Source organism: Cryptomeria japonica, chromosome 5 (assembly GCF_030272615.1).
Source record: "Cryptomeria japonica chromosome 5, Sugi_1.0, whole genome shotgun sequence".
In the NCBI taxonomy this organism is placed as follows: Eukaryota; Viridiplantae; Streptophyta; class Pinopsida; order Cupressales; family Cupressaceae; genus Cryptomeria; species Cryptomeria japonica.
This window is the reverse complement of record NC_081409.1, coordinates 736,545,678-736,573,513: the sequence shown is the minus strand read 5'-3', so window position 1 is coordinate 736,573,513 and position 27,836 is coordinate 736,545,678. Positions and strand designations below refer to the sequence as shown.

At 37.8% G+C, this 27,836-nt stretch overlaps 1 protein-coding gene across 1 annotated transcript in view; it reads right to left on the bottom strand.

Moving 5' to 3' along the window:
- The window catches only part of LOC131028762 (phosphatidylinositol/phosphatidylcholine transfer protein SFH12), a 150,355-nt gene that overhangs the window by 21,239 nt on the left and 101,280 nt on the right, over positions 1 to 27,836 (bottom strand). Inside the window, exon 6 of the mRNA XM_057959100.2 lies at positions 6,091 to 6,168. Coding sequence (XP_057815083.2) covers positions 6,091 to 6,168 — 78 coding nt within the window. The remainder of the gene's footprint in view (positions 1 to 6,090; positions 6,169 to 27,836) is intronic.

The following is a 27,836-nucleotide window of genomic DNA, read 5'->3' as shown; positions in this document are numbered from 1 at the left end:
AAGAAATTGATGAGCTACTGTAGAGATCACATTAGTGCTTAAAAAATAGCCTATAGTGCTGGATAGTCTAACTGTCTAAGGATGTAGATTCAAAAGGAAAAAATAGAAGTTGAAAATTCAAGGATTCTGGCTTGCGACTGAATCTCTCCTATATATTGCTCAGTCTCCCTTTGGTTCTCTAATGTCCCATAGAGTAGCTAAGTATTCAAGCTTCAAATTCATAACACAACACTTCTTGACAGTACTTATACTGTGAAAAGCACACCCCCCTCTCTTCAAAGAAATCCCATGTATTATAAATATGTTTCCTTGTGCTTTTTGGATAATCAGGGAATGAGACAATGTATAGTGTGACCAAAGCTAACTTGGAGGAAGGCCAACAAGACAAAATTTAAAATTATCTTAAGGGAAGAAGAATGTTGGCAACTTAAAAGTGGGACACCGATCAACATAGATCGTGGTTATGTACCTGGTATCATAGCAGAAAAAATCATTTTAGGAGAAAAAAAGCAAACCAAAAGAATAAGATCTTTAGAAAAACAGTATTTAATCAGGGGAAAATCAGATTTAAAAAAACATTAAAAAATGTAGAAAAAGGGAGAAAAACTTGTTTTTGAGATTTTAAGGCATTTCAGCAGCATACAGACATAAAGAGCAAATAAAATTGGAATTTAAGCCCATCAATTGTGGAATATAAATTTTTGTCATTTATGTTCATATTGCTGATTATTGCATTGTATAATTCATACTTCAGAGTGCATAAATAATAGTTAGATGCTATTCGTTCTCAAATTTTCAATTACAATCTTATTTGTACAAAGTCAACCTAGAAACTAAGTACAAATTTCCAAAAAAGACAGCCATTACAATCTAGTTTGTACAAAGCCAACCTAGAAACTAAGTACAAATTTCCAAAAAACACATAGCCAATGGCTCTTGCTGCCACAAAGAAAGCTATGCTATAGTGTTGTAGGTTGTGAAAAAATCAACATAGATAGTGGTTATATACCTGGTATCATAGCAGTAAAAATCTTTTTGGGAAAAAATCAGCAAACTGAAAGAATAAAACTTTTTAAAAAATAATGAGTTAATCTGGAAAAAATAGCAGTGTTCCACGGCTGTTGGGGACGGGTTTCAAGGACAGGGGGACAAAGGGGCTAAGTTTGGGGACAGCGGCGGGGGGTGGTAGGGTGGTGGTGCTGATATAATTATACATATACTTATAGTACTTGAAAAACTAGTTGTGAAGAGAAGTATAACAGTATAAGGATTACATTTCAAATGAACTATAGGAAATTAGTAGAACTACAAAATAGCAAAATTTGAAACATTAAACCTAAATACAAAGATTTCTTGAATGCTAATTGCTAAATAAATTTTCAAATTTGACAAATGAAATTGTCAAATTGGAGATTTCTATTATTAAAATATAATATTAATATCTAATATCACAAAGTCTATAATGATGATTACATGATACATCATTACAATGAGTAACAAATAGCAATAGCATTACAAAAGACAAAACGGCAAAATGCTCAAATCGCTCAAAATTAAAAAAAAAATAGGATTTCAATTGCTTTTTGAGTTTGAGGTGTTCGAACGGGAGACTCCTGCAAGTCTCCTTGCCCCTCAAGAGACGTCTGGGAGTCACCCAAGGAGTCTTGGAGACGTCGGATGGGAGATTCCTGCAAGTCTCCTCGCCCCTCAAGAGACGCCTGGGAGTCTCCCAAAGAGACTTGGAGACACCTAACAGTCTCCCAAGGAGACTTGGAGATGCCTGGCAGTTTCCCAAGGAAACACTTTTTGGGCGTCCTTTTTCACTTAAGTGATTTAATAATCACTTTATAATATTTTAAGTGGCTTTTAATTTTTATAAAGTAAAATTATGACTTTATAATATCCTTATAAGTTAATTAAATAACTTAACCATGAAAATATTAGTATCTCCCTCAATATTCAATCTTTTGACGTGTCGTCTGAAGCAGGGGTGAACACTATATAACCACCATGTGTCCAGGTACCCTGACTAAAAATAGCATGATTGCTAGATTGACTTACTATAAAGAGTAAGTCCCTCGACTAAGCCCACACACTGACTACAAAGGCCTGGAACTAAAACCAAGATTGAACTGAAGGAGTGGAGTGACAACAAACTCCATCAATGGCCACTGAGACTGTCTATCCAAACATATTAGCCTATGAGAGTCCAAGTAATAGACTAACCCATCAGCAACTGATACTGACTAGAGTGGGGACATTACATCACCGCAGGCCTACCTACTAGCTACAAGGACCACCTATGGTACCCACAGGGAATGCGGGGCCGCGGGAACCTGTGGTATCCGCAGGTACACTTGCGGTACTCACAAGTGGCTTGCAGGCCCAATAAAAGCCCGAAAAAAAATTTAAACAAAAAACTTTTTAAAACACCCCCACATAGTTAAACTGCGATCTTGTTATTTTTTTTACAATTTTAAAAATATTAAAACAAAAAAGTGAATTTTTTTTTAATTAAAAAATAAAAAAACGAACCAGTCTACACAAACGTCCATACAACAGAGGCGGGAGATTTTTCTCAGCTGCAAGCCAACTGCTCGGATTTGGGCAAATGAACAGGCGATCTTGGGGTTGTTGGGCCTTTTGAGCACGATGGCGATATCTAATTTAGCCCAAAATGCTCTAAAATTGCAGATCGCTCCTAAGACAAGTAACCATCCTCCACCTTCAAATGGCTCCAGAATTTAGCCTCCGATGTCGGATTTGGACAAAACAAAAGGCGATTCTGACTTTCTTGAACCTCCTCAATCCAATGGTAACCTCATATTTGACCCAATAAGCTCAAATTGTGAACTGCAATAGAAAGCTCCAATATACAAAAACCCCAAATTGCACCAAATTTCTCTCAAATGGCAAAACCAATGGCACTCTAATGGCTCTAATACCATGTAAGAATTTGCCTATAGCAATGCAAGATCTAGAGGCCAATGAATAGCACAAAAACAAGAGAACAAAATAGACAAGAACAAACTATATTCTCATCAAAATGTAAAATGCCCAACTAAGTACAATATACATGACCCTGCTTAAAAAAGAAAGGCTATAGGGAAATGAGAGCACACTATCATGACATGTGGCCCAATGAGATGCAAGGTAGGTAGGGGTAGGTAAGAGAAATAATAGATAATTCCACTAAAGGTGGATCACCCACCAAAGGTGGAATTTTTCCTATTACCATATTCCCTAGATATGCAATTCCCTAAGTGTCTCATATGCAAACAACTATGAAATGCATCATCTTAAGTCAACTTAAGTAAAGTGTAATTACATGAGACAAATTAAACCAACTATTATTAATATTAATGTGTAAATCATGATAAATCTAGGGTTTTGTATGATCGAAAAGACACTTGAATCTATAATCTATCTTCATTGGTGAACCCAACCTATAATATTAAGGTTTGAGTGAGATTGTGTAAATACAAAGGGCAAATTTTTGAGTTTTAGCAAGTTTGGTAAAGCAGTTAATACAGAAATCAATTTACCCTAAATTATTTTCCAAGAGACATTATGGTGGTATCAAAGTCGTTGATTTAAATTAACAAATGTAGATGGCTTTGAATAATATTTGCATAATTATTTGTCAAGGACATTACCAATCTTCATAACCATTGATTGAAATTTGGTAATTAAGTTTCAAGAGGTATTAACGGCACCAACTAAGACTAGCTACAACTTGCATTTCTCGTACAAACATGAAATTCCAGACATTATAAATCCCATGATAAGAATAATACATAAACTTAGCATTAAATACCCGTTTCTAAACAATCAGCATCAAAAGAATGTTAAAGATAAAACTGCATCGGAACTTCCTTGCTCATTGCAATGTCTCCATTTTTACACCATCTTGTTCTATGCGTGTTGGCTAGCTTTAAGGGTTTTTCGTGGGTTTCCAAATGTGTTGGGAGGGTTCTAATGTTCTCAGTGAGTTCAATTCTTAGGTTTAGTGGGTTTTGACAATAGTTGTTATTTATAGTAAGTGTTTGCATGGCACTGATATACTAAGTGTTTTTTCGGGTTAGTTCTCTTTGGTGCTCGAAGAACACTACAATTTATAGTAAGTGCTTGCATGGCACTGATCTTTCTGGGTTTTTCTAGTTTTTTTCTCTTTAGTCCTCAAAGAAAACAACAATTTATAGTAAGTGCTTTTTCGGGTTTGTTCTCTTTGGTGCTTGAAGGACACTACAATTTGTAGTAAGTGCTTTCATGGCACTGATCTTTCTAGGTTTGTTTTCTTTGGTTCTCAAAGAACACTACTATTTATATTATGTACTCATGTTGACATCAATTAGCATCTTCTAGCTTTAGTTGGTTCTGGCATGTTTGATTCTCCGCTTACGGTTTCTTGGCAAGTTCCAATAAGGTGATTTAAATTATTTTTAAATATTTACACTTAAGTATTAAAGTGATTTTTTATTGTGTTAAATAATCCATAAAGTAAATGTCCTCAAGTCGGACGCCTAGGTTGTGTGTACTAAAGTTGTTTTAAAACGGTGTTATGGGGGCCTCTTTGAGGGAAATAAAATATTTAAAATTTGAAAGCCCTAATTTCCCTCCAAACTCTATAAATCGGGGCTTGGGCTCTCATTTCTTCATACAAATTTTGCACACATAACAAAATGTTTTTGGAATGAACAAAGGAATTTCTTTTGGGTGTTCTTGAGGACGAAAACCCTCTTCAATCAATTGGTTTCGGTGGTGAAAGACCCACCCTTGCCAGATTCAGTATTTTAATTCAGGAAATACATCAAGTTTCACAAAGTATTGGTGATTTGGGTTTTGCGAAGATGAAGATTTATATGGTATTCTGATTTAGACTCTAGGGTTTTGATGTGATTGGTTTTCTTTTGTGATTTTGATGCATTTGCAAGTTTTTGGTGGATTTCTAAACCTGGCTGTACACTTCCAGCCACAAGTGAGCCCTCATTTCGGTTCATATCTCCTAGGGCATCACTTATCTGCTTCTGGATATTGTTTCTATGCATTTCCTTCAGCTAGGAGACCAATTTTCATATATTTTATATTTAATGAAGGTTTTTGGGAGACTGAATTTTCTAAGTGAAATCATCCCCCCAAGCGGGTCGTACAAGTGTATATTGCTTTGAAATCTGTGCCAAGGGTTTTGTGGTGAAGCTTGAGGATTGTAATCCCATCTTTCTGAGGCATTTGGACTGAACAATGAGATATCATGTGTTACTAGGTCAGTTTCGAGTTGGTAGAAGAGGTTTTTGGAAGACTAGCTAGCCATCCCAGTCCAAAATAGCAGCAAATCAGCTACAGCAGTCTCCTCTGAAGGGATTCTGAGCATTATCCAGTCCATACAAGGGGCTTTTCTCGTTGACAAATAATTCTGAGCAGTTTGAGGGGTCTATTTACCTGATTGTGGATGTCTTTGGTGGAATTGTGGCCTCCTACAGGTCTGATTTCAGTCACAAGAAGCCATAACACAATCCTGATAATGACTGTTAAATCTGCACTTTGCAACAGACCTGTAATGACTTCATTGGTTGCCTATTTAAGGTATTTCATTGATGTAATGACTGAAATTAAATTTAATTGATGTTTGCTACTGCTATTTCAATTTGGGTTTATGGTAATGTTGTTTCCAAGGTTATGCATTGTGCTTTGAATGAATTAAGAAATCAGATCAGACTTAATTTTGCAAGTATTTTCAGTTTGCGTTAACAAGTATTTTGTGTGGCAAAATTACTCTCAAAAACCAAAAAAAAAAATCAGGAGTAACCATTACACTCATGTAAAATTGTAATTGCTCAATTTCTCATACTCAAGCTTCTAAAAACCATAATGGAGAATATGTTCAATTTTCTCATCTTCATGCCAAAAAAATTACTAAGAGTAGAATAAATATAAGGGATGAATCTCATCGACTTTACAATTCATGTCATAATCTTTACCAAATACAACAGAGACAAATGCTATACCAATCATAGATTACATAGCAATAACCAATCACTAAGATAGTCTGAGTTCATCTTGCAAGAAGCCATATGGCTAAAATAAGATTACCTCTGGATAGTTTAGACCATCAATCTTCTGTATTTCTATTATTAAATCTCTGGCAGCCTTGGTGAAATTCTTCAAACCCTACAAAAAGTTCACCCAGAACATTATCTTTGTCAAATCCTTCTACAGAAAGCATGAAGGAAAAAGCGATATATGGCGGAGAAGAAATCATATTTGCGTTTATAAACAGATCATGATCTATTTATCGAGACATTATTTATCTCACATGCATTAATGTGTAAAATATTGGTATTTTCAAGGTATTGAAAGATTTTTAAAAATAAACTATAAATTATAAAGCGATACACAAACGTATTTGATAAGTTAAAGATAAAATCTATGTTGATGAGCAGTAAGTAGTTGTATTGAGAAAGCAGCATAGGTTTCTCAAAGAGAAAAAGGAAGAAGAGCTAACTAGATGCTGAAATACACTGCAGAAAAATTAAAATTAGGAACATCTGATCAAACCATTTGAATATACAGATTTTATATCTACAGTACTAGGGATATATAAACTGTTTCAGACTGTTAGAAAGTCCAACTTCTTTGACAAACCAAAATCTTCAGACAAGATGTCTGACAAAACTTGGAATGTAATCATGAGACAATATCCAAGAAAAGCTAGCTCAATGAGAATTTCAAGGAATCCCATAATTGAGGAGACATTATCCTGAATTATCTAGTTCTCTATCATGGTATCAGGGAGGTGGAGGTCAGTGGGACCTTTGCAGACTTCTCGTTGAAATGCAATGTTTCATGTTAATAATATTAGACCAAGCCCAGTTAGTACTAATAGGAAGCCTTGGCTTCTTGAATATGGAGAAGAAAATATTAGTTTTGAATCCATGTCACTAACCAACCTTGTTAAAGAGACCTGACTTCCACACATAGGAACTGTGAGACCTTAAACTTTTTAAGGATAGCGTCATGTTTGGATTGGGTCTGGGAAAGACATGGGACATTCTCCTTAAAAATTGGTTCTTAGAAGCTTGGCAACTGACCATCTCACATAATTAACCTCCAAGTCTAGGAGGAAAAAGTTAGAAGAAAACCTCATATAATGAATTATTTTGCATCTGCAGATGAAATAGAGCTAATTTAGAAGGTTTTGGAACTGACTAGTCATAACCAACTGAGCATCAGGGTTAAAGATGCTCAAGAACACTGGCATTGCATCTGCAGATTGATATAGGATTAATTTCAAAGGCATTAGGACTGACCAGTCATGGCTAACTGTGTATTAGTGTTCAAGGTGCTCAAGGACACTGGCGTTGCCTTGATTATTGTTACAGCCCAATGAAACATACCTTTTACAGATCATTTTTGTGTGTTTCTTCGTGTCTGCCAACCAGATCTATTGCAAATTGGAATTTACTTTCATGATTGTCTTTAAGGTTGTTCTTGACTGAGGTTGCTCACATCCAAGTTTGTGTAACATAGATCAAACCTGCATGATAGCAGAAAACTAATGTGGGCTGACCTGCATGATAGCATAAAACTAAAGAGGGCCGACCTATCTTTGTCAAGGAGATTTTCATATTCTTAAATGCAAAAGCATTTCATTGTTCCTCATAAAACATCTTCTAAGTAGCATTCAGGAGCAGCGGTAGTCTCCAAATTGTAGGAAAAAGGCGTTGGCCGCAGGAACAGCCAGATATAAGTGGCGTAAAAATTCAAAAGGCACACCTACGAAGTCATGGTCCCTGCTGTACGCACATAGAGGCCTTAAGTTATAGAGTAAGGGTGAAATAATGTGTCTAGGATTCTCTCATTGGCAGAATGTGAGAATAGTACAATTACAAGTTTAGAGCAGGCAAACAGTAACAAAATGAGCAATCAAACGTGAGTTAAGTGGTAAAATTGGCATATCCACACAATCCGAGGAAAGATTATTGGCAAGTAGGTGAATGTTTTAAGTGACTAGGGCATCAAAATTGTGTTATCAAATAGGAAAACAGTTTCTAGGTTTGCTTCTCAGCCCCAAATAATCATTTGGGTACCTTTTAGATTTTGTAGATATTGATCAGATCTAGCAAAAAATTGCTGTCCAAAAAGCATCGCGCAACCATTTTTCGACTAGCTAAATGTTGAAATCAATTTAATTTTTCATCTTCTACTTGTTGGATTAAAAAACTCTTTCTAGGTTTAGTTCGTTGCTCAAAAATATTTAAGGGTTTCTGTTATTATCTGCATACAATGAATAGATGTTTAAGAAATTAAATCAAAAGTAAACTTTTTATTGCTAAGACAAACCGTTCCTACAGTACAAAATCAGTTTTTCAAAAATTCATATCTTTTTCCTTAGGTGTTGAATTTCAACAAACAAGATATCATTGGAAAGATAAAGATAAGGATTTTCCATCCATGTTGGTCTTGATCATATTTGTTATCTCCTTTTTCAAATATTGCATGTTGAAGTTGGTCTTGAACACAACTACATAGCTAAATTTTCTAGATTTTGTGATTGTACTTTTTCTGGGCTTTAACAATATTGTAATTTGGGAAAAGCTTTGCAATCACACTATACTATAAAGTGTCAGCATTTGGAGAAAAGCTTTGCAATCACACTATACTATAAAGTGTCAACATTGTAATATTTTGAGGGGGTGATTTTTGAGACAAGTGAAAAGGGTGTGTAATGTCCCCTTTTCCGCTCTAGTTTGTTTTGGGGACCGTTAGCCTATTTCGGAGACCCATAGGCTAGTCGGAAGCAAAAATTAGGGTTTCCTACCTCTGGGAGGATGTTTCTGCATTTTCGAAGGCTTGCATGTTGGGATTTTATAGTTCAAATTCTAGATTTCTTCTGGGTTTTTAGAACGCTTCACGGTGAGGGTACATGCATAGCAATTTATGGAGTTTGTTTGACTTACTATTTTTAGTAAGTGGAGGCAGAAGAAGTTGAATTCTATGGGTTTTTCTAAGTTTTTTGTGAGCTTTGCGATGGTATAACATGCAAACCAATCTGAGGACCTTTTTAGGACTTACTATTTTTAGTAAGTTTGGCAGCTGCTCAGAATGTGGTAAAAATCACTTTGTAAATACTTACTATTTTTAGCAGTATGCTATTTATAGTAAGTACTATTTTTGGCAGGGGTTTTGCAGCTTAGCTCAGTGGCTATTTCTGGCAACATTATTTTGGGAGGATCTTATGTTCACTCAGATGACTATTTTTAGCAGTTCAGTTCAGAGCTCCAACTCAGTTCAGTTTTGTCGATTTCCAGCATTTCAATCCCCAACTCAATTTGAAAATAATCAGTATTTGAGGAGAAGGTATTTTTAATATACTAATACCTTAGGCATGCGGTTTTAATAGTTGATTATTTTATGGATGGACGACTTAGGAAAAAGGAGAAAATAATATTTTTATCTTGTCTATTTGGCGAAATATTTTACCTTCATAATGGGGTGCCAAACTGCAATTTAATTTTATGACTTATAGTTAGATGCCATTGGAGGAAATTCTCATTAAAAAAAGGTTTATACTTGGTGTTATTTTAGCATTGGCTAAAGTTGGCGCCAACTTTAGGGAATAATGTATTTGTTGCCAAATAAAGTATTATTCCTTCGGAGATTTATTGTTGAGGAAAAAAACTTTATAAAGTGAAATATTAATAAGGCAAGATGGATGCCTTATGGAGAAATAAGTTAATTTTATAATATATTTCACTTATCTACCTTGGATGCAACATTATGATTTTATTGTCACTTTATAAAGTATATTTGCTTCTATGAGCAGGTCGACTTGGAGAAAGGAGAAATGAAATGTAATTTCAAAATAATGTGAAGTGAATGTGCACTTGGAATTTGGACGCCATTTGAGTGGAATTTGAATTTGAATTTGGTTTGTGAAAAGTTATAAATACAGGACTTGGGCTCTCATTTGGGTATCCATGAATATTTGTAACGAAGTGTTACCAAATTGGTGCCAGAGTTGAGCTTCGAAGTTGAGAGCTTCCTAGCAACCATCAATTTTGTACTTGAAAGACAGTGCCTAGCTGATTATTTGTGACTATCTTTCGTCCAGAGAGATAGATTTTGCTGATCGAAGTGATTGGGAGATTTTCAGTTTTTGGTGTGTTGGGTGTGTTTCCAGTTTGTTGGTTTTTGGGGTGGTTGTAGGTGATTTTCAGTCATATCTTCTTGCTCGAGTGTCTACTTCTTCTGCGTATTTTCTCATTCATTTCCTATGTCATGTGCGATACATCTTGTAAGTTTTCATTGGTTTTCTTGGAGTATTGAATTTTATTATGCAAGTCAAACTTTTATGTTGTAAACGCTTTGGGTTGTGTGCCATGGGTTTGGGCATTGTTAGTTGATGTCTTTCATTTCCATCCTTATGTGTTGCATTGATGTTTGTCATTGATGTCAACACTAGTTGTTTTGTTGTCTACCGACTTCCAGTAGAGTGGTTGGTCTTTGATGTTGATCTGGATATTTGTCTCTGATTTTGGTCCGGCTGTTGGAATTGGTTTGGATTGGTTACTCATGTGTCCCTGATGTGTACCACATTCAGTTGGTTCAAGATTTGATGATCTGGATGCTATCATATGTTATAGTAAAGCCTTTTGGTTACCGGTAAGGGTTCTACCGGCAGCGCTTTGATGAAGATCTTTTGGTGAATCCGATAAGTGGTGTTGGTGCGGCTTCTAGAAGGTTATCAGGATGCTGAAGGTTATCATGTTCGTGTTCCAATTGTTTGTAGTGTTTCATTTGGCTTATGGCGAACTATTTTAGGTCCAGTGTTATTCTGTTAGTTTATGGACCGGTTTATGTAACGTGTTGGTTGATGCTCCCGATGCGTCACCGGTTGGATTTATTGTTTGGTTTATGTTGTTTCGGTCTTAGGCCGACTTGGTTTATCATTGGTTTGCGAGATTATGTAACGGATCTATTGTATTATCTTTTAGGTGGCCGACCTAATTGTTTAGGTCTCGGGTTGGTATAAATATGATGTAAGATCTCTTTGTAGATCATGGTATGTGGTTTATAAGATTATCTGTGTGCAAATAAAGTAGTAATCATATGCAAAGGTTTTTCTCAATCATAGGTGATCGAATTGGGTTTGTGAAAGAGGTTTGAGACCTTCGGTATTGAGCTTAACCGGAACTGTACTCAGGCATAGGAGATGCTATTCTTGCAATTCATTCATCTTTCCGGATTGTAGTCTGGATTTATTTTGTAGTCAATGAGACTCCTTTTGTGATGAGCAATGCGCTCTAGGCTCTTGGCCTTCCTGCATGTGCAGGCCCTCTTATTGTAATCACATACTTGTTGCATAAGTATTATCTGACTGTGGGTAGGCTTCCCACCATGGTTTTTCCCTTTACCGGGTTTTCAACATACAAATCATGGTGTTATATGTTATGGATGGTTGGTAATTGTTCTGTGATTTATGTGTATGCTTAATTGTTATATCTACTATTTTAGTATTTGGTTTATACATTCTGGTAAAAGGTTTTGTGTGCTTAAAGTTTTATAATCTGTTGACAACTGATTCACCCCCCCCCACCCCCACCCCCCCTCTCAGTTGTCCACCGGTTATCCTAACAATTGGTATCAGAGCTTAGTCCTCTTTGCAGAAGCTTAACCGCGTGAGGAAGATCCTATGGCAACTAACAGTTAAACTGCATCTGTTCTCCGGAGAGAAACCCCTAAGTTTGATTCGACAAATTACAAGATATGGAAGATTTGGATGGAAACTCATTTGAGATGTATTGACAAACTAACTTCTTTGATTTTGAGATATTACTTAAATGATAACATTGTGACCTTTCTGAAATATATATATACATCCCACGATAATATGGATGCCAATATAAATTAAATCTGCGATAATTATATTAATGAATTCATTCAACAATCCACTAATAACAATACTAAGGTATGTACTTTGATGGGTACAAAATCCTTCAACTAAAAAGTAATAAGGAACTGGAAAATCTACAGTAGACTAATCAATAACACACTTTGGATGATAGTGGATAATTGTATAATGGAATCTAATGTACATTCAAATACCGATAATAAATTATATGACTAAATCGGCTAGCAGTAAATATATTAATTCTGAGAATAATTAGCCAATTCACTGTAATTCACTGCTATACAAGATTAATCTATTAATAATATTAACTTCTATAAACAAATGAATAGCAACTCTGCTATTAGTTAATAACTACGTTACCCGGAGTTTCCGGGACGGGGACGGCAGGGGACGGCGGGATGCGTTTCTGGGACGACAAATTTTTTTGCCAAATTTGGGGACGGCAAAGGGGAAGGCTATATAAAATATAGGAAAAATTTAAAATATATAGGAAAATTTCAAAATTCTAAATGTTCATATGAAAACATGGATAAAGCATGCATACATACATTATATTCATATGAAAACAATAAAACATGGATATAGCATGTGTATGATACTATGAAAAGTTGAAAACATTTTAGAATGTAAATTTTGAACATACAACATTGTTAATACTCAATAGACAATATGCAATTATGCATTCATAAATCAGAATTTCAAGTCATTCACATTGTCAATATGCATATCATAATAGATATTAAAGAAATAACATACAAAATGTCAAAACAAAGAGGTTAAATTTTCCCTACTTCTATCGACACAGTTTCCCCCCATATTTTTCAACGAGGGTTTGGGGGCAGCGCCCCCAAGGTGGGGTCAAGGGGCATCGCCCCTTGCGGGGTCGAGGGGCAACACCCCGCGAAGCCAAAAAAACTTATTCTTTAATAAAGGCGTTGGATGTTATTTTTCTATTGACTCGCCCAATTTGGCAATTTTTGGGCGATTTTCTACTCTCTGTGTCAAAATGCCCAAAGGCTACATTGCTGCCATATAGTTTCATTGTCAAAATTATGAATTAAATTAATAAATTTAAAATTTAATTAATGTTATCTTTTAATTTTATTTATTTTTAATAACAATTTGAATTAATAAGGGGCCTATATTAGAAATATTGAAAATACAACTTTTTTTTTTTATATATATATTTTAATGGCCTTAGATATGGGGGACGTCTGGCCTTCCTCGGGACGGATTGGGGACGTCTCAGCCGTCCCTAGGATGTACGGACATCCCCCAGAGCTAGGGCAGGCGTCCCCCCGTTTCGGGGATGTCCCCTCAAAATGCAGGACAATTTGAGGACGGGGGGAAACGTCCCCTGGCCATCCCCAAGTCCCTGAAACGTCCCTGAGATGGGGACAGGGGTTTTCAGGTTGGGGACGCGTCCCCGTGTAACGAAGGTTAATAAAGATAATAAACTGGGAATATCCAGGAAATTAAGTTATGACCAATATTTGAATAATTTAGTATTTTATAGTAATTAATATAAATAAATCAAATTCCATGTTGGGAGTTAACTGGTGAAATAATCAGCATGACAATAAGACCTGAATGTTGATAATAAAATATTTATTAATGAAAATCTAAATTAAAGCCATCCCTGAGAAGTAGGGAGAACTGCTAAAGGGCACCCTACAGGACACATTAAGTGGGGAGAACTACTATAAGGCATCCTACACCACAATATTGGGTAGGGAGAACTGCTATAAGGCACCCTACATGACAATCTCTGGAAGGGAGAACTGCTAAACGGCACCCTCCCTGATAACATGGGTAGGGAGAACTTCTGTAAGGCACCCTCCATGATAAACTAAGTGGGGGAACTATTGAATAAGACACCCCACAAGTATATAATTTCTACTATTCCAATCTATGTTTTTAATTTTGATATTGCTGCACAAATCTTTCTATATAGTTAATTCTAAATATAATTATTTATATATGATCATCACTTAATGTAATTCGTAGTATCTTCTAACTTTGGTTTGCAGGTTCACACCAGCAGAGGCCAAGGTACTTTCTATTAAACCTCTCTACTACAAACTGAGGTTCATAGCCAGGGCATTCTAAGTCATTTCTCTTAGGGGGCATTACAGTCCTATCATACAATGCCGACAATGTAGCGAGTGGGGACACTTTGCAATAGACTGCTAGAATACGAAAGACAATGTACAATTATTGTGCAAATGGTGTGGACCAGGTGACCATGAAGACACCAACTACCCAAAGAAAAAGGGTATTGATATGATGGATGTGGACGAACAAGATGAGGCAGTTCTAGCAATCATGAGAGCACAAACGAAGGTAGTGTACGAAGAAATGACTCTAAGAAGCCAAAGCAAAAGTAGAACAAGTGCCAGTGAAGGAACGAATAACCTTCAATGGAACTATTATGAATAAAGCCAACACCCTAACTAAAGTTGTGAACTTCAGCTGCCTATTGAAACATTGGAACACTTCAAGGTTGTGGGTGACCTAAAACTGAAGTGGAACTCCAGAGTAAGTTGGTTCTTTCCAAGTACTTCACCTAAACTAACAATTCTTGCAGAGAAAAGAGTAAGGAGGAGGACATGTAAAATTAAAATCTAGCCCTAAGGTGATGCACCACATGATATATTGAAAAACTCAAAGCAAAATAAAGTGACACACAGTATAATAGTAATAATAAAGCTCCCCTTCACAACCCAGAAAAAGATAACCTTTGCATCAGTGATTTATAAGGAGGCTAGATAATCACAGTACTAAGAGGAAAGAACCCTTTCACAACCTAAAACTGATAATTACTGAAACATAGCTTATAACCTGCAAATGATTATGTTCCTGCATAAAGGTACCAACATGAAAAAATGCAGCTCCAAGGTCAAGGAATCTCACAAGAACCTGCACTAAACAATAAGGACCCACAATAATAGAAGATAACGGGAAGGTATGAACTGATTGTTACTACAAAAAGGTATCACCAATCTCAAGTAAGAACCCCTACAAAGAAGAAGGAAGTATATATGTTGTTTCCAACAGATACATCCCATCAAGCAAAACCTTAATCACTTGGTCGAATTCAACCTAAAAGCCGACTTTTAGGATCAAAAACAAGTCTAAAACTGAAAGCACTTGAGCCAAAGGTCAAGCCACCCCATGCATTTCTCTAATGATATGGCGTTGTTGTACTGTTTTCTCCTTGCATTTCTGTGATCATTCGAACTAAAAGATGTGCTTGAAAACCAGTGCCATAATTATCATTGCCTGTGATTTTCGTTTCTGTGCGTTCTTGTGCTCTTTTGGCGGCCACAAATTGCTTTCTTGGGCTGCGAATCTGCTCCATTAGATATAAAATCAGCCCCTCTAATGGCTGGGACTGCTTTTGTTATTACTTTATCTGCATATCTCTGCTTTCAATGATACAAACTGTCACTGTGAATAGCCTCCATCATAACTATGATATTATGATCAGTCCTCTATTTGCTCCAAAACTGCCATACTACCATACCCCCTCGATCTCGCTGTGTTTTTGTAGAAAATCTTACCATTCGAACTAATCTTTGGTGACCTCGGAACTATCACAACTACTCACGAAGTTATCTTCATTTTGCTATTATTGATGACCAGATAACAACACACCTGACTGATAAAAATCACTATCCAATATTGCCACCGAGACTGTCTTTTAATCTCGGGTTTGTCTTCATCATGATTTGACTGTTAATCATCCTTACCCTAGATTGTATTCTTCTGTCATTGTGCTATGATGTCTGATGAGCAAAGAGCTGAGGAATTTACCATTGTTTGAAATTGCATCTTGTAGACTGGGATTGTTGACATGACAAACTATTATCATTGAATGTATTTTAACCCACAATGATTGTATTGCATTAGATCAACGACCTCATTAATCCCTGGCTTTTGACAGTAATTGCATATGCTCAAAGAGACCTCGTGGATTGTCTTGTGTGAGTTCATTCTGAATTTTTCATACTCAGTGGGTATATCTATTTTCTCTCATTTTTAAATGCAGCACTTTAGTCCTCTTAAGCTATTACTGCACTTTCATTGTTCATTGTTCATTGCTCATTGTCTGGGATCTTTGTACTCTTGGTTGACTGTGATGTGAATAGATTTGGTACATTCTCTATGAGATAGTCATAATGCTTTGATATGTGCTCTTTGTCCCTTTTGCTTGTAAATGTTGTTGTAGGTCCACTAATGGTGCTCTTAATCTGAAAAAATAACAATATCGTAACCTTCTAGTGACTGCTCTTGTCTCAGATCTCTCTGTTTGTCATTACAGTGAACATTTGATGAATGCAATTTGTTGTTCCTTCACTATTATGAGGCTTTGACTTCATTTTCATATTCTCTATGTTTGAATGGTTGAACCTGATTGGGGTTCACTCTATGCATTAGATCTGGACTTCATGGTTGTTCATGACAATGATGCACATTATTTGCTCTTAACCTTGGCTTAGAGACCAACAATTGCATGAATTGAACTGCATGTATCACTGTTATTTTCCACCTTTCCTTTGATTGTGTTTGGCAATTATATTAACTGCTACTTTGTCCTCTATGTGGACACTGCATTATTAGATGTAGGCTTTACATCTTTGAGACTTCCACTATCTTGCCGCCTCATGCCTTGAATGGTCTCTGCAAAGACCCTAAGCTCATATGACTGTTATACCCCTCATATGGTGAATCTGAATGTCGTTCCTATATGTACATGAAGCTTTTATGCTTTATCATATGAGCTGGGCTCGACCCTTGTGCGAGCCACACTTAACCCCACCCACAGAATTGATGACTAACAAATAATGAACCTAACCTGTAGCTGCACATGGACCAAACAAGTTAGAAATAAGATGCATTTGATTTCTTCTCTGATTTGATACTTGCTTCCTCTGAGATCTTTCGTGATGCTGATTATATGCATCTGATGCATGTAGGAACCACATATACATGCATGTGTTAGTATACATGTCAGGAATGTAATCAGCCATTGCTTAGAACAAAATTTTCTAACTCATTGTATTTTTATTTTTTTTTGTAGGTACTAGAAGGCAGATGCAAACAAGGATGAGGCAGCAATACAAAGGCAACAACGAGGCTACTCCAACCGTACCAGTCATTCAGGCAATGATTGGTTCCATTCTCAACATGCTCTCTTTTCTTTTATACTCATACATACATGTTTATGTATTTCTTTCTTGCACCAATTGGGTATAGCTAGTCCACGACTCTTTGTGTGAGACACAAATGTTTGAATATCAATAAAAATACTTCCTTTTCAGAGGAGATGTCTCTCTCTTTTGTTGCTATGAACTAAAAGCATTGAAAGGTAATCTTTAGTTCACTCTTCCTTAGTACACTTGGAATGCAATATAGCAGAAGTAATATGTATCTTTGTTCCATTTTGTAAAACAAGCATAACAGGAACTACAAGTACATCATTGTGATCAGAGCCAGAGAAGAACATAGTTTAGTAGGTGCTACAAACAATCCTACCCATCAAGGTGACATACCTTTAAACTATGCCACAACTAAGAGTGGCAATTACCAACAGGGTCAGTGACGACATAGTTAGCCAAAAACAATGTAAGCCACAAGGGGAACCGACAGGGAAACCACCACGTGAAGGGAATGAGGCTAGCGATCCAATGTTGCTAATGATAAGCATCGAGAGGAAGCCAGCCATAGTCGAGATGGAAACTACGAGAAAATTGACAAATAACATCATCAACAGAGGTTTGGTAGTAAACATACTGCCAGAAGATACTTGGAGATGCCTCAGAAGACCAAAACTCTAGTCGCCGACCTTCCACTTGGTAGGTGTTGACCAGCAAAGCATCAAGCCGTTTGTAATGTCCTGTTCTCATTAGTGCGCAGACATTCGTGGAGTTTGGCCTATTATTTGACCCTCATAGGCCAAGGAGTCGATGAGAGGGTTGTTTGGGCAAATGCTTGTGGCTTCACATACTATTTTATATGACTTTTTGGTGAGATAATGTGTCCTCACATATGATGTCCAAATGTTGCTAATTGCACTTTATATTATTAAGATATTTTAATATTTACTAAAGTGCAATTAAATATTATCTTTAAGGAGCAATTAAATATTATTTTATTAAAAAGGAATCTTCTAGAAGGGAGGCTAATTCATGTGAGAAAAAAAGTATAAATAGGGGAGGAGTCTCATGGTTTGGCATCGATTACTAGACATCTCTATTGTGTGACTAAGCTTGTGGAGCCTAAGTTTTCTGCGGTTGATCTACTTGTCTTTGGAAACGAAAACTCCCATAGATAGCATAATTGAGGGAGTGAAACATCTCTTGAAGGGTTGCAGCTGGAGGTGATAATTCAGTCATCTCACAGAGCCTAACTGGTTGGCCAAGGGCTAAGTTCAATAGAGTTGGTAGGAGGGTTTTGAAGACAGCTTGGTATTGAACGATTTGCGTCATATTGCTGATTACATTTAACAACTCACTGAGTTATATTCCTGCCATTTTCAGACCTCGCCATGACTGTGTAAGAGCCACGATTTTGATCACATGGCTCAACTGAGGCATCGATTCCACCTGCAAGTTGAGCGCTCTTCTTTTGAGGACAGAGCGATGATACTTGATGCTTAAGGGAGCACATGGGAGCTGCCATTTATTTGTTTGGATCTGAATAGTATCAGAACAGGGGCGATTTGGATAAGGCACGATTTTGGTTCAAAGAGGACTCCATTTTCAGATATTTCTTGCTTCTTCACATTGGCGTTTGGGCAATCATTCAAACGGTTCATCCTATGATCTTGTAACTCATCTGCATTGCAAACTAGTGGTTGGCATTGCTGTTACAGACAGCTATATCTATTTTGTGAGTATAGAGGTGAATGCACATACTTGCAAGCTTGATAGATTGTATTTGATATTTTGCATCAAATAAAAGACTTCTTTCTGAGCTTTATATATTCTGTCATAAGTCTTGTTTCTAAATCTGAGGATGCATGCTATATGTTTGACAAAATGACCACTAGCTGTATGTGATGAATCGTATGGGTTCTTTATTGTCTTTATTGGTAAAACTATTTTCAGTTCTTTGCATTGCATCTATATGTTCAAATAAACAAACATAAACTACATAAGCATCAATAACACGCAAAGTTATGCAAAGCCTTTCCAGTGTCAATAACACGCAGGGTTATCAGTTTGAAACTCAGAACAGCAAGTCTAATGTTTGTATGTGAGTTGTTTGATACAATACCTTGGGCCATAAAAAGCAATCAAAATTTGATAACAGCAGACTGGAGGTTGGAAGACAACTGTTAGTCAATATTCCTTGCACATTTCAGTCATATAACAACAAGGGATATTACACCATTGGGAACATTGATTGCACAAAAAGTAACAACCAAGACACAACAATTTATTTTAGACTTCATAGTCATCTCATTGCAGAAGAAGGCGTACGATGCACTCCTTGGGAGGGGTTGGTTGATCACTACTAAGGAAAATCACAATTGGAAGCGAAACACATTGTCGATCAAGAGTGACGGGAGGAAGTACATCATCGACTTGAGGAATCAAGCGGTGGGCGAAGAACTAGCATCCCCAAATTAAGGCCTTTCGAACCACACAAATTGTACATGGTTCAAGTAGATAGTTGTATATTTATAACATGAAAGACATTATGAAAAATCGTCTTATTCATAAGACTTCACGATTTTCCGATCTAGCCTCCAAGCAAAGCATAGAAGATAAGATGTAATGAAGACGAGATTTAATATGCTCTATTTACCCTTTGGGTGAACAGTTTAGAACATACAGATAGAATACTCAATGCAAAACAATAATGCCATAGATACCAGATAAGATCAATAATGCAAATATAAGAGATACTATTCCATTCATAATCATGTGTGTTTACAAGTTACCTTCCATGGTATATAAAGGTACCGGGGGGATGCGAGGGACAACCGTCGCACCCATAATTACCATACTAACAAAGACAAGTACTACTTAATTAACTCCGGTTTTATTCTCGTACAATATTACCGCCAACATCATCCCCCCAAAAAAGGAGGTCGTCTCCGAACGACTTACAAACAAAATGGGGAATACATTGCGCCAACAGAACCCAAAATCAAAAACTAAGGGGGTGTAGAGGGCGTCCCTGATGAAGAAGGCACCGGTGGTGGTGTAATGGTCGAAGCCAATCACCCACGTAGCTCATACACCTACTCAGTCCTCCTCTTCAGATCTTGTTCTGCCACCATCTACCTCTCCATTGCAATCTTAACCGTATAGGCTGCGTCCAACACCTCCTCCTTGTCGATGCTCTCCAATGCACTAACCAATCGAGTCTCTAACAGAGCTTGGGATGCTCTCTCCTCCTCCAATTGCATCTCCATCCTCGCCCTGGTTGTCCTTTCCTCTTCCAGCTGCATAACCAAGGCAGACTTATCTGCTACCAAAATGTCCATTGCTGCCCGAGTTTGTGCCAATGTAGTCTCAACCTCCTGAAACTTGGCAGCTAGCTCCTCTCGAGCCGTCAGTGCTGCTATGCGCAAGGCCTCAGCGGTGGATGCCATATGTTGTGTCCTCCAGAGCTTAAAGTAGCCTTCTCAGAAGGCCTGCTTCACCTGCCTCAATAAGGACTGCATCTGGGTCTCTCCAGCCCCATCAGTCAGGCGCCAAGCCTCCAGCATCCCCAGGTTCTCCGTCTCAGGCCACCCACCAGACTCAAAACACCTCGCAAACTCTTCTCTACATCCAATGTGGACAAAAGTCAACAAGCTCTCCATTCGTTCGACCACAACGGCATCCTCCTGGAGTCTCGCAGAGGTCACAAGCCGCTGAGGCCCTAGAGTCATATCGGCAATGAACTGTTCAAACTCTCCCAAACCCTATTGTACTCCAACTGTCACCCCCTCATCTCTGTAAGGGCTTGTCACTACAACCACGGGGGGTGAAGAAGCCCTCTGAAGCTCCCTACTATTGGGAGAACTCCCTTCCTCGAGATCAATAATATCCAGAGAATGCATCTCCCTGAGTGGAGATAGAGAAACCTCGCCTACAGGTGCCACGGGTGTGAGCTGATAGCAGCTCAACCAGGCACTGAGGTCATCCTAGAATGCGCCTGTTTCCACCATTTCCTCCTGTATATGACTCGGCACCTCCTGCTGAATAGAGGCCCCCACACCCTCCAATATACTCTGCTGCCCTACAGAGTCCACCACAAGGACTACAATAGTAATAGAATCGGTCCCTAACGGCCCTCGGTGGTGTTATAGCGATCGTCACCCGAGATTGCCCAAAACCAAGTACTGGCACGGTGGTGACTGTACTGACTGTCCCCAATGAACGTGGCACCGCCAATTGGCAAGTTTCTAGTAGGCGCGCTGGTGTAAACTGGACCCTAGCCAGATTCAATACTGGAGCAATGCTAGTTGGTGAGGATCCTTCGACGCCCACTGATTCCATTACCTCCTCCTTAGGCAACTGGTCACCCCCTCTACCTGCCAACTGAAAACTCCCTCTGCTCACCTGGGAGGTGTCGGCAAATTCCTCCCTGCCACTATCAACATCCTCCTCATCTGTGTCAAACTCCTCTATCTCTGACATGGCGGGCTTCTTCCTTTTCTTGCCCAAATGTGCTTTAGCGCCATGTGTCAAGATATCCAAATGCGACTCGTAAAATATAGGCGGTTGGCGGTTGGTCAGGTGCAACACGGCCCTACGGCTCCAATGGCTTTGAGCCTGGGGTAATCTACGTGCGGACTGCATCAAGAAATAGCCCAATGGCGTGATGTGGCATGTAAAATTTCTTATACTGGAAGGTCATGAATTCCTCCATCCTATCCACCTGCAATGATGCCCAATCATACACCACTCCATTGCGCAGCCCATTCATTAAGACAATTTGTGCAATAGCTATATCAGACGCACGGTTGGCACCTGTAAGGCAACTCTTCACCACGGACAACAAGCATCTCCATACTCCCTTCACCAAAAATGATTTCTTGACCCCCTACCCTTACCAGCACTTTTGAGTCTATCCTTTTTTGCTTGTGTGAGGTTATCTCGCAACATCAATTGTAGAAAGGTGGCATGGACATCTGGAGTGATTTTCTGCGAAGTATCAATTTTTTTTTCCCTTCACTCCAGGTATGCCAAAAACCCTTTTGAACTCGCTTGCCGTGAAGGAAACAGTTATGCGCTGGTGCTGGTAGTCAAATACGGACTGGTGGCGGTGTCTGTCATAGGTGCCAATCATGGCACGCAAAACTACCTCAAAATCTTTTATACAAAAAACTGGCAACTGTACAACCCAATGTACCTGTGCCTGGCAGGGGTTTTTCTTTATTGGGTCATCATGAGGTGTCTTCGTCCACCAATTCCTGCAATCTAGTCCATTGAGATCCTCAAAGACGATGTTGTCCATTGTTACCTCTTCCTTCTCCTTTGCCAACTGGGTCTTCGGACGATGCTTCTTGCCTTTCTGAGTGCTGCTCATCCCCAGGCTGCCTGCAACACGCACTCCTGATGGCAAAATTCTCTTCCCTGTGTCCTTGCTTAATTTAGGCATTCGTCTCCCTCCTTGCAACTTTTCTTCTAATGGTTGCAACTGTTTTCTCCAATCCCCCTTATTCTTGTTTGTGTCCATTGAACCGAGATTAATTACTTTAATTTAATTTATATTGCTCTTTAATCTCCCTGCACGTGCCACAAATGTCGTCCCTCCTTCGAAATGTCTCCATTTTTTGGTTTTTTTCCTCTCCGTACAGTTCCCACCGTACGGTGTTTATGCTCGTACGGTGTTTAAAAATTATTTTTTCCCTTTTTCCGTACGGCCCTGTATGGCCGTACGTTTGCTGCCCTACTTTATTTTTATTTATTTTTTTTCATTTTTTCTTTGTTTTAATTTTTTCTGTACAACCCCGTACAGTTGCCTATCATACGTTTATTATTATTATTATTATTATTTTAATTTTTTATTATTATTATTTAAAAAAAAAAAAAAAAATCCGTACGGTTACCTTAGTCGTACGTTTTTTTTTAATTATTATTATTTCTTCAGGAGGATTCGGGGTCAGTCGATTGCCTCTACTCGTGAAACAATTTTAATTTCGACCCATTGGTGTTGTCTGCAACCTCCCGTCCATCCAGTGTCCACAACTTCTCTACCCCGTTCTCTGCCACCTCGCGGACTTTATATGGTCCTAACCATCATACCTTGAATTTGCCTGGTTTAATCTCATTACGCCCATTATATTTCAATACCAGTTGTCCTGGAGCAAACCTCATTCGTTTCAAGTGCTTGTTGTGCCACATCTTCCTCCTTTGTTGGGTCGCCTTCGTAGCCCACTGGGCCATTATTCTTTTCTCATCCATTGTGTTCAAGACATACAATCTCTCCCTTGGGCTCTCCATGTCCCCCAGTCTGTTCTCGATTGCAATGCGAAGGCTTGGCACCATAAATTCCGTTGGCACAACAGCTTCCTGCCCGTACATGAGTTGGAACGGAGTCTGGCCAATGGTCACCTTGTAGGTTGTGCAGTAGGCCCGCAAGACCGAAGGTAATTTTTCTTCCCAGTCTTCTCCCTCAACGCCGCAAGACTTGTAAATTACCCCCACGAGAATCTTATTGGTAGCCTCGGCTTGCCCATTGGCTCGCGGATAATAGGGGCTGGACAATGAATGAAAAAATTTAAATTCAGTAGTGAGGATTTTAATAACGTGGTTCACAAAATGTCCACCCCTGTTGCTAGTCAACTGCATAGGGATACCATACCGTGTAATGATTTTCTCAAAAATGAATCTTGTTGTACTTACAGCCGAGTTGTCAGGCAGGGCCCACGCTTCAACCCACTTGGTTAAATATTCCGTGGCTACCAAAATGTAGCGACACCTCCTGGCGCGGTTGGCCTTGAGTGGCCCAATAAAATCCAACCCCTAGCGCTTGAATAGTTCTTGAGCATGCGAAGAATTGAGGGGCATGAAATCCCTTTTGAGCGGCTTCCTTGCTCTCTGACACGTATCACAACCTACTACCCATTCTCTAGCATCATTATACAATGTGGGCCACCATAGGCCCGCTAGCAGCACCTTTCTTATCGTAGTGTCTAGTCCCGTATGGCCTCCGACGGGCCCCCTCTGTGCCTCCCTCAGGACGCTTGGCACCTCTTCCTCCATCACACACCGGCGTAACACCTAGTCAAGTCCCATTTTATACAACAATCCATTAATCCATTTGTTAGTCTCCATCAATAAGCGAACATCAACATCTTGATGCTCAACTCCAAGAACACCACATGCCATATACAAAGATTTGACATGTTCATCGGATTGCTGCTTTCCATCTCCATAGAACTTAGGAAGATTCTTCCGAGAACCTTGTGGAAGTGGATGAAGAGGTGGGGTTAAGGCTAAAGGACCAAAAGCTGCTCCCCACGGATCAGGAGGAGGAGGTGGAGGTGGAGGTGGATTAGCCATATTAGATAATGAGGATATCAATGGTTTGAAAAAAAAGGAGAACTTTCACTTGGGATAGACTTCTTTTCCTTTGATGGAGGATAGCTTGTAGTTCGTGAAAGGGAAGATGTACTAGTGAGCAAATGAAATCTAGCTCGTTTAGCAAGAGATATTTCTTCAAAATTTTCACCTCTCCTCCGACGAATGTAAACACGCACACCTTCCAACTTAGAGAAATAGGGAAAACCAAAGTGGTAAAGGAAATGGAAGCAAGACACTAGACTTCAAACGAAAGCGTTAGGCTTCCGAATACATTTGTGTCCCCAACAGAGTCGCCAATAAATTGTTAGTGACTCGGATGGGCCAAACAAATTTATATCAAAGATTATAAGATAGAATTACCAAAACATTTCCAATCTCTTATCAGCGGAAACCAAAGAAAAGTTATTCCTTTTTTTCTTTTTTTAGAAAAAAAAAAAAATCAGCAAGACACTGGAATTCAAACGAAAGCGTGAGGCTTCCAAATGCATTTGTGTCCCCAGTAGAGTCGCCAAAAACTGTTGGTTGAAAATTTTGTACACTTGGGGAAATATACAAAATTATGGTTTCAACCACAGTGTGTGAGTAAAACTCTCCTAATTAAGAGAAAGCTCCCCCTATCTAACTATAACTTGAAAAATAAAATAGGATGGGACAGCAGTCTTTCTTCTTCCTTCAAGAAAGACAATATCCTTTTCTCTCCATAGAAAAGTGATAGCGAGTTGATATAAGACAACAGTAACAACTTTCAAAATGAAATGAGAGAAAGGTAATGAAGTTTCCTGAAAGCACAAAGACTTCCGTCACTTCCTTCGGAACGGGACAGCAATATCAAGCTCAAAGTCTTGATTAGGTGAAGTCCAATCTACCCTTTTTCTAAGCTAACTCTATTAAGAACAAATTATAGCAGCACAAAGACTGAAATATCTTATTCTTTCTACGCAAGACAGCAAGAACAAGTGTGAGTGTCATGTCCCCTTTATAGAGTGGACATCAGAGACGGAGGAGTTGGCCTATCATTGGAGTCTCGTAGGCTAGCAGAGGTTGATTGGGACTCATTCAGTGCATATAGTGATTGGATTTTGGCTTTACAGGTAGTTTGGAGCCAGTTTGGAGCAGTTCCTAGATTTTAGGGGGTATCCCTAAATTTTAAGAGGTCGTGACAGTTGCCAGTCGTGAGGTTATTCATGACCTTTTTGATGGTTTCAGTTTCAGGAGATTTGGGTGTGTTTCCTAGTTTCTAGGAGCATCCCTAGATTTTAGGGATGAGACTGCCAGTTGATCCATGATTTCCAACTTCAGTCACAGACAAGTGGCAGGTTCCATCAAGCTTTTGGAGTCATTTGAGCCTTCTACAGCTATTTGGGATATATTTTTAATATATTTAAATATTTCCTAAGTTAGCGTTTAATTATTTAAATAAGGCTATGTTTATAGCCATTTTGGAGTAATAAGGGGTTTTTGGCCTCATTTGGATGCGTATCCCTTGGTGTAATAGCTCGTTGGAAAGGTCTTGGACTTTTCTAAATATTTCTCTTTTGACTCAGATCCTTTCGGTGAACGGATTTCTTTATATTTGAAAAAGGGTCATTTTCTATGCACTTGGCAACTTAAAATGAGAAATATAACATTTTAACCCTAAACGCCCCATTGAGTCACTTTTAGGGTTCGAGCTAAGTGGGAAGGTGTTATAAGGAAGTTGAGACCTAATTCTTATTATCTTCTACACATTTTACATCTTGGATTTGAGATTTTGGCTCTGGAAGAGCTTTTCAACATCTGGGATGCCAACCCCAATGTCTTGCCTATTTGGGACGTAGCCCCCAATACAGTGGTTTGGATTTGCTTGCAGTTATTAGCATCTTGGAGATTGTACAGCACACTTTCTGGAGGTTTCAATGATTCTGACAGAGTTCAACGTGGGGTTTGGGGGTTTGTCATAACCCCTCTCTGGACATTGGATTAAATAAATACGATAATTAAAACATTTATTAATTAACATTTAATGATATTGGAAAATCGTCTCATTTATGAGACTTCACGATTTTCCTCTAATATATGATTATTAATGTTTATTATTTGTTATGATTATTATTTATTATTATTGTTTTATTTTAATGTAACGGTCATATTTCAATTATTAATATTATATTAACTATTAAAGAAGTTTTACCATAAAATACTATTAAAACATAAAATAGATATATTGAATATATTACACTTACCATATAACGTGTTATTTAATAAATATAAAATATAAACATGAATTGTCAAAATACTTTATAAGTATTATTTGGAATAATATCGTATTAATACAATGCCATTAATAAAACCGATATACAATATAAATTATTTATACTCTCCTTAAACCACACTTAAGAAGAGCGAATATAAAACCTGAATTAAATAATTATTATTAATTTAATATTTATTAATGAAAGATTATTTGAAATTATTAAATAGTTGTTTATTTATTAGCTATTATTATTTAATTAGTATTCATTAATAATAATATTCTGAAAATATTCAAATGGAGCAAAACAATATTATCATTATAAGCATTACATATTAATAAAAATATTATTATTAAAACAATGTTATAATATTATATTATTAATAATATTATTGTTTACATTTCATAATTCTACTATTGTTCTTAAAATACTCCTGGCATAGTAATTAGTAATAGGCAGCAAACCAATTATATGAGGAGACGATTAAGAAATGGATAATACGTTTCAAAAGGACTATAACCATTGTAGACTATCCAAAAGGGGGTGATCTATGCTATTCGTATATGTTAGGGAAATGGCAACCAAACACTATGCGGAGGGATGCATTACGAAACCCATAAGACAGCGATCTCTAATTATCGAAAGAGAGGTGTAATGAAGTGTTTTTGAAGAGGTATGTCTTGTAAAGGAAAAAATACCTCTCTTGGATGAAAAACTTTCAATATAAAATATTATCTTTCTTTAAAAATTTAAAAAAAGGGGAATCGATCATTATGAAGGGTGTGAATCTATCATAAGGAGAATAATATATACTTGAAGAACATCAATAAAACAAAGCGTGAAATCAGCACTACTACAAAAGCCTTAGCAACATTGATCAGATGATTTTTGAAGCCGACTTACACAGTCATATGATAGTTGACCAACAACACGGGCAGTATAAGTAATAGGAGTTACAACGTATGCCAGCTAACAACAAACCTTAAGGTAATTCATGACACGGATTCGTTGACTCCTTTAGAGGACAAAAAGATTATCACGGTTAGAAATAGGATATATAATGATGGTAACGTTTTGATTGATGAAGGAAGCAATGGTTATAAATAACGATAAGTAATTAAGACTGCTTAACATCAATTCAACTGAAGGACATTATGAAGC